The 12,152-nt window shown below is 35.4% G+C and overlaps 1 protein-coding gene across 1 annotated transcript in view; it reads right to left on the reverse strand.

Moving 5' to 3' along the window:
• Positions 1–11,822, reverse strand: part of LOC111083167 (A disintegrin and metalloproteinase with thrombospondin motifs 20-like) — a 26,766-nt gene extending 14,944 nt beyond the window's left edge. The window contains exons 1-4 of the mRNA XM_022379474.1: positions 11,615–11,822; positions 10,204–10,368; positions 1,295–1,459; positions 710–883 (exon numbers count right to left, since the gene is read on the reverse strand). Of these exons, the coding sequence (XP_022235182.1) occupies positions 710–883; positions 1,295–1,459; positions 10,204–10,368; positions 11,615–11,689 (579 nt within the window). The 5' untranslated portion in view covers positions 11,690–11,822. The remainder of the gene's footprint in view (positions 1–709; positions 884–1,294; positions 1,460–10,203; positions 10,369–11,614) is intronic.
• Between the last annotated feature and the right edge of the window lie 330 nt (positions 11,823–12,152).

Genomic DNA, 12,152 nt, shown 5'->3' on the forward strand with positions numbered 1-12,152 from the left:
TCCACGTCGAGGGGGAACTTCACAGAATTGTGTATCAGAAAAAAGTTTTTGATTTAATTACTACACCATAAAAATGTTTTACAATGATCATATTCTTGGTTAAATCATACTCATTATTAAGTGTGTTTCTAGCGTAAATCTTTATCTTTTTGAAATAGAGTTGGGTCTACAGACTACAGAAGATTAGTACAGTAAACAATGGATCCCTACTATAGTGACATCACACTAAAATACCAAATAATTATGTGTTTCTAATTTTGATGTTTTTAAGGTACTTTTGACTTTCATACAGATGTGCCCCATGTTGATATTTTTTTGCAATATGGTGTGTGATTTTGAGTTATTATTTGTGTATATCCAAGGTAATATGTTGTTATTATGAGAGTAAAATAATGATAAGGTTATTACTAATATTATTTTTTGAGTACTATGGAAATATCACATCAGTTGTGAGAATTTGCTTTTTCCAGTGCCATGAGAACATTGGAATAGTTTGAATAGTCTAAACTAGGGTAAATGTAACTTTTGAAAATTTTAATTAAATATGAACATTGACATTAATCAACAAATGTCCAAGTGTTTATATATATCCCATAACAACTTGACTAATCTATCTGGCTACCAATAAATGCCTTATCTTTGTGTACTAACAATGAAGATAATAGACACACTTTATATACTACAGTTGGAGTGCTCAAATAAGACTTACCAAAGACCATTCTCCAGTCTTCCATATGTAAGGACATGGTGGAATGTGCCTGCATTTCCGAGTTAGCCTGGGTTTCTGTTTGGGCATGCACATCTTGTCTTCAGTGACTTTACCATGGAGGTCAGTACAAATTACTTTACGTTTCTTAACTGCATGTCCACATGTGGCACTGCACTGAAGTATTAAGACAAATGCTAAGCTCACAGTCCTTTCTATCTTTTACAGAAGATTCACTACTTACAATAATAAATTAATAGAACATTAAAGATTACAATAAAATAAGCTGACCGCTTAAGGAAAAATAATCCAACAACTATCTGTTTTTGCATGAAATTTCTATATGTTATTAAAAACACTGTGTATATAATTACATATACAAAAAAAAAACAGTAACTTTTGTGTATCTCTCAATATGGAATATTATTTCAAACTGTAAAAAAGAATTTTGAAGACTTATAGCACAAAATGTAGAATTATAAATAACAAATCAAGAATACAATGATAGTAAATATAAAAACAAGTTTTATGCAGCCATGAATCTTTGGTGGGTTAAAACAGAAACAAGTAAACTGGTTAAATACAAACTTTATTCCACTTTCCCTTTCTCCAATGAAAAATACAAGATCTCATTTTGCAGGATTTGATTTCAGATGGAGTTGATGGCCCACACATGGAAAAATCAACTGACTTATTGTTTTGATGGCAATAATAAAAACGTTCTTGTCTTCCCCATCCACAAGTTGTTGAGCACTAAAAGATAAAGTAATCTTAATTTCAAAAAAGGGGGAGGGATAAACCCTCATTTTGACTCAATTGCATATTTAAAATATTCTTGAAAATTACAACATGAAAAAAAAAGTGAACTGAGGGTGATACTAAAACTATGTTAAATTATACAATTTATAAGCTAATGACTGTTCATGAAGTAGAGTCGAGAACAGCTGCATGTTCAACAAAGCACATATGCAAGGGGTTTGAGGTTGTTTGGCCAAACTCTATTTTGTGACGTAAACAAATTATACTTATATAGCTATAGCACAGCTGCTTATGGTAATTTACATTTTCTACATAGTCTACATTCTGATGAAGCATTAGCACGTTTTGGCTTAAAATAGTTGCAAGCAATGGCTTCTGTTGACACTTAGTAATTGGAAGCCCAAAGCTGTATTGCTACTGTAAGGTTTTGTAGGTCGGATTCTTTACTGTAGGTGCCTGTGACTTGTTGGCAATAAATTTCAACAATAAACAAATAGCAAAACAATCCACTTGTTTTAAAATAATATATTAAAACAAGTCAAACATATATACAAATGCTCATTACACTGTTGGTTAGCATAGTTGTATCCAGAGCTATAAATAATTGTCTATTTTTCCTCAAAGTCTACACAGGCTGGTTCAATTACTTTAGAACACAACTGATAATATGAATTATTTTTCTCTGCTCTGTTATTAAAATACAGTCTGTGTTGTTAAAAATCACCACTACATGCTCTTTATCACTAAACTCACAATCATGCAGTCTAGATCTACATAATAATCTTTCAAAACGTATTTATACCCTGATAGAAGTCTAGAACATTCCATGCAATACTAGATATTCTGATACAATAATACTCAATTATAACAAGAAAAATTCAGAAAGTTCTAGTAACATGATGCAATAATAAAACAATCACTAACTCATAACAATTGAACGAACACCCTATGCAACATATGATTCCTAAAAAATTGTGCAAACAAATTTGCCATAAACTTTTGCTTCTAAAAATAATTAAATATGATACCCACACTATATAATTTAACAATTTCTAACCCTAAAAATATATTTCTGATAGGTACTTACCTCCTTTAACCCAAAGCTATCTTGACCTTGATTTGCTCTTCATTTTTGTGCCATTACAGCAACATTTGCTGATCATGTGACTACCCTCCACCAATCATACTGTACTGCCTATAATAGTGTAGGTAGCCCCCTCTACCATTGCAGCACAATCCTCACTTTCGAGAATTGACAGATACATTGGCAAATCAGTAGGGAGGAAGGGCGGGAAGTGGTAAGTACCTATAGGAAATACATTTTCAGTGTTAGAAAATGTCAACTTCCGAAACGGTATTACCATCTCTCACCCAAAGCTAGAACCCCCACATTGCAAAGGTGGAGTGTCTGGTGAAGGTGGAAAAGTATTCAAACAAGCAGAGAACAATCGCTATGAAAGAATAGGTGTGCCACAATTATAAAAGAAGGCACACTTGAGGGGTATAGCACTACTTCTGGAACAAGTATGCTCTTTGCCAGTAAAGAACAAAGTAAGACATATAGGGCAGAACTTAATAGACAGGCACCATGTCATGTAATACAGATTCTACCCATAGACAACATATAGTATGTTAGATGTCTACATATATAACAATATATATGAGCATGTGACACAATCATAATCAGATTTGAAGAAGGTACCTGGAATCAGATATAAGAAAGCATGGCTAGGACTAAAGGGCCATAAATGTATATGAATAGGTAAAGTGCAGTCCGCCCGACAAAATACATCCAGAGAAAGTGCCTTAGGATATGTCAGATTATGCCAAATGTGGTTCATCTAGTCAAAAACAACTGTGAGAAGCGCCTTGCATAAGACTGTAAGATCTGTGCTGCCTGCCCGGACATAAAACATCCAGGGAAAGCACATTGCATTTATATTAAGATAGCCATGTGTGTTCAGTCTTGGCAAAACACCTTGATATACGTTGGATTATGTCAAGTGCAGTCCATCTAAGCAGAAAACATCCAGTGCAAATGCCTTGCATAAAATTTGTATTTCATGATCTACAATTGCAGTCAGCCCTGGCAAAAATATCTGGGAGAAGCACCTTGTGTTTTAATGAGTTTAGTTAGTGTGGTCCTTCCAGGCAGAAAAAATCCAGTGGAAGCACCTTGCATAAAATTTTTATTTCATGATCTACAAGTGTGGTCTACCTGGGCAAAAAACATTCGGGAGAAGCACCTTGGATTGAGCATATTATGATATCGTATAATATGAAATATAGCGAAGAGTGGGTACATATGACTATGAAGTTTGTTTTATTGTACAAATCCCACTCCAGAGGAAACCTCCATGGTCCACCACTCCAGTGACTGGGAACCTGGAAGTGGCAAGGATTCCCTTGCTCCACTAGAAGAAAAGAGGTGGGAAATACGCATTGAGAAGTCCAGAGGAAACCTCCATGGTCCACCACTCCAGTGACTGGGAACCTGAAAGTGCAAGGATTCCCATGCTCCACTAGAAGAAAAGGGGTGGGAAATGCGCATTGAGGAGTCCAGAGGACGACACACTGGAGACAGTGCAATGGGTGTCTGTGATTCCCTATTTTGAAAAGCAAAAAGACCCTAATTGTTAGAATCATGGGTCAGTAGGGATGGCCAAAAATCCCCATCTGCTTTTCTCTTTAAGCCCATGAATGATAGTCCTTTAGATATGATACAGCGATAAGAAAAAAAAGATATAGATATTCACACACCATCAAATAAGTGGCTGGTGGTCTTACGAAAACATCCCATCTCCACAGTGAACATTATGGAAGTATACAGATTTAGTGCCAAGATATAATATCCAGCATACCTGACCAGGCAATACCTGCCATTAAATGGGATCCTAAAATATGATATATATATATCAACGAATTAATGTAAAAAGGATAATATGTCGACTTGGCAAAGGCAAACAGATGTGTGTAGAATCACCACGGAAGGAAGATGATACCTGCTCGAAAGACAGAGCTATGTTGTGCTGATAGAGAGTGACAAATGTATTGGGAGTTGTCCACATACCAGCTTGAATGATCTTCTCCAAAACACAGAGGTTGCGAGCAGCTAAAGACATAATTAGATGACAAATTTAATGGGAAGAAACATGATGTAGACAGCAACAGTCGATGAACACATCAGAATACACCAGTTGTATCAGTTGACAAACCCAACTAGGGAGTGTAATAAGAGAAAAGAGCATGGGAAACAGAGGAATTCCATGGAACAAAGAGACAGGAATGAGAACCACATAAGGTAGCAGTATAAGCCACATAACATACCAGGTAAGGAACTGGGCAAAGTAGACAATCTGGATCTGAACAGGAGGAAAAAGGAAGGCCTGATCAGGATAGTGGAAGACATATGAGGAATGGTCCAGGATGTGGGAAACATTGATCGCATAAGTATAAAAATGACAATGACTGTATCCCAGGAGGGGAAGGAAATAGGTCTTATGGGAAAATCGGTACAAAGAACACATTGCAAATGGTTCAAAGGGAGAACCAGACAGGGCATGAAGGACAGCATGGAGATCTCAAACTGGCAGAACAAAGAAATGTGGAGGATGGACCATATGAAAGGATCAGAAAAGGAGGGAAATAACTGGGGAAGAGAAGGCATTCTGGAAGTGGAAGAAAGGAAGGTGTTTGGACAGGGCAGCCCTAAAAAGAGCAACAGTTGAAACAGACAAACTCTGAACAAACAACCAGAGGAAGAACTGGGACAGGTGAGGAACAGAAGGATGGGATGGTCGGAAGCCATGTCCAATAGACCAAAGTTTGAAGTAAGACCAAAGCCTCTAGTACATAGACAAGGAGGTAGGGCAAATGGTACAGGCAAGAAAAGATGCTATACGAAAGACAAGTCCAAGAGTTGAGGCACAGAACTGGACAAATGCTACACATGAAGCTGGAGTGTGGTGATGTTGGAATGAAAAAAGTCCAATTGTGGTTGTAGGAGACAGAGATAAGGGCAGGGACTGTAGTTCCAGTAAGGACCAGAGCAGAGGGAACCACATCTAAGACAGACAATATGGACTAACCAGCAGAAAACAACAAGGAGTGATCTGGATAAGGGGAAAGACTCAGGCAAAGAGTCTGATCAGAGGGTACTCATACAGGTGAAGACCCCTCCAATCTAGACTGAAAGCATCCACCCACAGAACTGAGGGGTGAGGAACTGGAGACCAAAAAGAAAGGAAGTTTGGCATTCCAGTGAGCAGGAGTTCCTAGTTGAGAACACACCCACAGAAAAACTGTAGAATGATGGGACCACTCCATGGGGAAACCTAGTTGCGACATGATCAGCCACAAGATTCATAACTCCAGGAACATGACACACCAGAGCAGTCATGTTGTGGTCTGGTACAGGTGATCCAGAGTTTGAAAACACAAAAATCTGGACTCGGTTCCCCCTTTCTTGGTAATATAGCTGACAACAGTGGTATTGTCAGAATTAACCATAACCACCTACCCCTGCAGGAATGTGAGAAAATGATACAGATCCTGATGAACTGTGAAAGGTTGAAGGATATGGAATTGGAGAGTAGCCTCTTCAATGAACTACTGATCTGAAATCTGTGGGGAACCGAGGAAAGCCCACCAAAGAAGCATCTGTAAACAGATGAGACTTGGTATGGGGCAGAGGAATGGGAACCCCAACCATGGTCAAGTCCCTGTCAACCCACCAAGCGAGGTCAGCCCTGATCCCAGGTAGAAGGGAGACAGAATGATCCAAGGGATCTTGGGGGGAATTTCCACTGAGCAAGAAGCATCCAATGAAGGGAATACGTGTGTACCCGACTTAAGGGAATGAGAGCTTCCAAGGAAGTCCATAATCCCAAAAGAGAGAGAAGGAGAAGGAAGGGCCTTCATGACTCCCTGCTCCATATCCCAGAGCCAAAGTGGAGAAGGCTGGGCTTGACTGAGATGGAAAGTGAAGAGAATGCTCAAATGAATAAGATATTGCGAGGGGGTAGTAAAGGGTTTCTCTAACTTGATCCGAAACCTCACCCAAGCATCTTCACCAAGAAGTAAGTAGTTGTGAGTGACTGATTGGACACAGGAAGAGGCAAGCAAAAGCTAGTCATCCATGTAATAGGGAGTTCATAGACCCAGCGAGTAAAGATGATGTGCAAAAGAGCATACCACTCAACAAAACATACAGAGCTGAAGAAAGACAAAACAGCAATGTCCAGAACAGGAAAACAGAACACTTGTGGATGAACCAAGGAAAAATGATGGGACATTGTGGCAAAATACCCACTGAAGTGAGAGGTAGGACTCCAGAGTGAAGCAAGGTATCTTCAGGTAAGAAAACAGCCAGGAAAGAGCTATGATGTGACTCCGAGCTCCCGTGTATTTTGGAGACAACAAATAGATGGGATTAAAATCCCAGTTGATTGGGCACCACCCATTCGACAGCTCCTTTGTATAGTAGGTCTCGAACAGAGTCATTAAGACTACTGGACAAAGTACGATCCTCAAGAGGAGGGAAGAAGATGTGGGAAGTGGATAGAGGGGAGTAAAACGGAAGGCAGAAACCCACAGACAAAACCCATAGAACCCATGGAACTGTCATGAAGTGTAGCCAAAGACATATAAGCTAAACATACTGAGAGAAAGTACTTATTACTGACAAGCTAACAAAATGTAGAAACATGTAAAGTACATAAAAATAACAAACCTGCAAAACTATAAAATTCAACCTAAAACAGAAAACAATAAGTAACACCCAAAGTACAAAACCACAAAAGGAACTTAGAAGATAAACAACCCTTAAATATCGAACTTACAAGTCAACGGCCACGAAAATAAAATCAACCCTAATAAACATGAGAATAAAAAGGACCCAGTTAACAATAACAAAGTTTAACTCTGATCTAATCCCCAATTAGATGTGACTAATACTAAAGAAAAAGGAACTTACACACAAATTAACATTAACAGTGAAAAGAAGTAAAAATGCACACAAAAACAAAGGAATAATAAAACTCCAAATGCAGATTACGTTGAGGAATAGTAACAGGTGGAAAGTGCTGTAGAAAGACAATTTACACACAGTAGTTATATCCCTCTTCACAAAAATCTTAATTTAAAAGGAAAAATTGTAGGCTGATTGTAAGACATGGAGTCCCCACAAAATAAACCTGTGCTTCCCTAGCAGACCCTGAGACTAATATTCTACTTATGGTGGGAATTTCAACATCCGCCATATCAAATCTCGAATTCATATGAACAAAGTAGAATTTGGAAATAGAAACATTTCTAATAGAAACAAGTAAAAACAATGGAAATCAAACATAAGAAGTTGAAACTGATATAAAGTTGTGATCAAACACAACCCAAATTTTGTAGTCACATGGGGAATGAGTTAAAACACATGTCTATACAGAGCTATCTACACTATTATAGGTGGCACAATATGATTGGTGGGGGTAGTCACACGATCAGCAAATGTTTCTGCAATGGCAAAAAAATGAAGAGGTATAAAAGACTGGTTCACTAATGAAAAATTTTTAGAAATGCTTAGAAGGCAAATCATGGTCAAGATAGCTTTGGGTGAGAAGAGGTAGTACTGTTTCGGAAACAATCTAAAACATAATACTCACACTAAACTTAAACTGAAACAGTCATGCATATCTAACAGCTATATGAGGTTTTGAGAACAAGCAAGCTTAGTTTAGTCATGGAAATAGAACAATAAAGTGATTGTGGGTTTGAGATTTAAGCATTTCCACATGTAAGTAGTACAGTACTTTACTACAATAAAACCTAAATAGTTATGCTAATTGAAGTCTAGTTCCCCATGCAGTGTTACAACAGAATGATGATTTGCTGATTTTTTCATTGGATGTTTGTGGATTTTACGTGAACAGCCATGCAATTGTTTAAGCTCTATTTCATGAAAAATTATTCATCTCATAGCATCTATTTCTCACAAATTTTATGAGGGGCATGTCCCAGACCCCCGTAGCATTAGTACGCTGATTGTGCTTTGCATAATATGTGTTGACTTTTGGTCTCACAAATTAGAAATTCCTTTTCAAACATTCTGCATATGGGCCTGACTACATTTGATTAATTTCTTTCTTTAAGAGTTATAGGAGGAAATTAAACATCTTTACAAAAGATAAGTCTACTAAAAAGAGAACTGATGAAGTAGTTATTTAAACTTCCAGTATAAATGTTATAATTACAGTTTCACATTTGTTTAGAATAATTTTACTTTTATTTAGAAAAATGTACTATTGCAATGACAGTCAATGGTATGATTTTTAACTGCCATTCAACATGCATGATTATCAAAAGTTCAACATTAAGCTAGATAGTTTGTTTAAGTTAATTCTTTCAGCTCATAATGTAGTCAGTGTATGTTTCTAGGTCATCCTCTAGTAGGGTATATGCCAAAAGTTCTTTATGTGTCTTTAGACAGTACAGATCATTTGCAGTGAGGAATTGATATGAATTTTTGCACTGGTCTTTGAGAGTTTGATTTGCTAGGAAGATATGTATTGAACGTTACATAGGGGATTTGTTATAGTTACAAGATACTGTCAAGGAATACCATAATATATAGAAGTGTTTTCTAGGTGCTATGTTATAGAATGTGACCAGCTATTTGCTTGTTGAATAATCTACATGTAGTTTCTAGGTGTTATGTTATTTACCACAACCAACTATATCTGCTATATTATATACTATAACTAGATAATTTCTGGAAGAATAGTAGAAAGGTGGTTACTTGATGTTGCTTTATACATCCAAGCAGCTATTTTCTTGAATAATAGTGTATGAAAGAACCTATAATATTTCTTTTTAATTGCTTGAAAACTGGCCATGGTCTGAACCACATAAATATGTACATTATCTCTGATGAAAGAAGTATTTATATGCAATATTTTTCTGTTTAACAAAGACACTGAATTATAATGTACTTTCAAGTCAGAATATTTCAGGCAGAAAACAATGTTACTCCCATTATTGGGCTCTAATTTTATTAACACAGATTAAACAGTTACATATATATATATATATATATATGACCTTGTGAGGTGCCATCTGTCAACAAAACAATAATCACTTATTGAAAAAAGACAGTAGTTACTAATTCTCCTGAATATCTACAATATTTTCAACTTCTTACAGACATAGGGGAGGTAATCCTAAATAACCTTTATCAAATAAGACAAGTAAAAATAACAATGAAATGCAGTACTTGGTCACATTATTTTATCAAAAACTAATAAGATGGGAATATCGACACACATACTGTATTCTACCCCAGTCAATTCTTTGTTGCCAAAAACACTACCAAGCCAATAAAACTGCAAACCCCTTTCTCAATTACGGAAGACAATCGGGCATGCTCAGAAACTTTCTGTTTCTTTTCATCCCACTCATGGTGGGCTGTATATTGGCCAAAGGGGCTGAACGTAGTTATTGTGAATTATGTTTGGATAAAAAATAATAAAGAATAAATTGACATCTAAATAAAAACAATAAAAACTTTTATAGTTTTATTTTGGGCAGATGCTTTTCATCAGGCAGTAAAGACTGTCTTACAATGAAACTATATTGTGAAAATTATTAATATATTTAGAAATTTATATATAATCTTATACAACTAAAAATATGAGTAACTCATTTTATAGTCTATCAACTGATATATTCATCCTGTCTAAGAAAGTTACCTCTGTCCAATTAGTCAATATCCACTCAGGACAAGATGGTTGAATGCATTGTTGCTGAGTTTCAGGCAATGGTCCATCACAGTGATCATAAGAAACCAACTTTTCCAACTGGTTAACACACAGTACTTCCCGAAGCTGAATTCCAGACCCACAACTCACTGAACACTAAAATAATAAAAGCTAAGTAATCATATTAATCCCTAAGTTTCATAAGACAAAAAAAATTAAGATTAGAATTCAGTTTTTTCAAATCTTTCTTATTAAAAATACAATCAATTGATATCTACTAAATATATATGATTTTTTAACTAAGATGCTGCAAATGAAATGTCACATTCAGATGTTTAATATACCATTACAATTACCAATAATGAAATGTTACATACAAATATCTAATACACCATTACAATTACCAATAATGAAATGTTACATACAAATATCTAATACACCATTACAATTACCAATAAGGCAAATCATATCAGTATGCATCTTACATGTCATTTAATTTTACAGTGAATTAAAAAGTGATGTTTGGTTCATGAATAATCCTTTGACTTAGAAATACAACAATGAAATTGAATCTTCCAATATTTAAAAAAAGTATTTATATCCTTCTAGAAGAACCCAGTGGTTTTTAATAGGAAAAACAAATTAGTAGCTGGTTTTCAAATGAACTCCACTTCAAAATGTGCTTTACAGTTGATAACTGTGAGTTGAGTGTGCTTAATTAGGGGACAATAATTAATATAATATGACTCAAATTTCACATATAACTAGTAAATTATTTATGAAAATTCATGGAAAAGAACAATTATGAAAAATATTTTGAGCACCTTTTTTTGAATGACTATTTATGTGTTATTGCCAATTTTAAAACTCAAAACCATGGAATGCAGTTTATAATGTTTGTTTACACACCAACTTTAAATCACACACCTTCACTGTGAAGGTGTGTTCCAAGCTTTCCAGAAAAAGATGTAGAGCTCATGTTCTCTTCACCTTTTAGTTTTGTAGCTCATAACATTACACATAGGTTGACTTACAATACATAAAATAAACTTACTATTTCTCCAAATATTTAATAAAGATGTGTTTGATTGAACTTAATCATACTTAAAACATTTTCATTTGCTGAATTATTTTAATACAGTCTTAGTTATAAATAACTGGTCAATTCAGAGGGTAATACATATCATAAAATGAAAGCATGTTTGAACCTATTTTCTCTGAATATTGATATAGTGCTGATGTAATGAAATAGTAAAAAAAAATATAAAAGCATGATTTTTTGTTATCTAATCTGATAAAGAAAACAATATAAGTAATATTTACAAGCCTAATTTTATTGCTAGGTTTTCACAATACTTTATTTTATAAAACTGGTTATATATCTCAGTATAAAAACACTTACAGAACCCCATGGGCCAAGATACCAACGAGTTTGGTACTCAGAAGTCCAGCATGGATGAGAAAAACATAACTGCATTCTTGCAGGTTGTGTAGAAGGATTGCAGTGTTGTAAAGGAACTTGAAGTTTAACAAGATTGATGCAGGTAACTACCCTGACCTGTATTCCTTTTCCACAGGACTGAGAACACTAGATAAAAGACATGAACAAGTGATCTTTAGGTTCAACTACTGTACTGAAATATATTTCAACTGAAATTGTACATGGTTATAATTTATTTTAATGCACATTACGCTGTTTATCTACAAACAAACCAAATGAAACTTATAAGCATAATAATGTTTTATTGATAAGAGATGCGAGCTAACTAGTTGCAAAATCTGTTGCCAAAAGGAGCCGACTCATGTTTTTTATCTAAATATTTTATTACACTAATAAACTTCATTTGATTATGTTTTCAGGTTGGTTGGTTGGTGTTTTATGGCGCAAAGCAGCTAGACTATCTGCGCCAAACAACCGGTAAAAGCAATGAAAGTAGATT

The sequence above is a fragment of the Limulus polyphemus genome, unplaced genomic scaffold, assembly GCF_000517525.1.
Source record: "Limulus polyphemus unplaced genomic scaffold, Limulus_polyphemus-2.1.2 Scaffold8415, whole genome shotgun sequence".
Classification (NCBI taxonomy): Eukaryota; Metazoa; Arthropoda; class Merostomata; order Xiphosura; family Limulidae; genus Limulus; species Limulus polyphemus.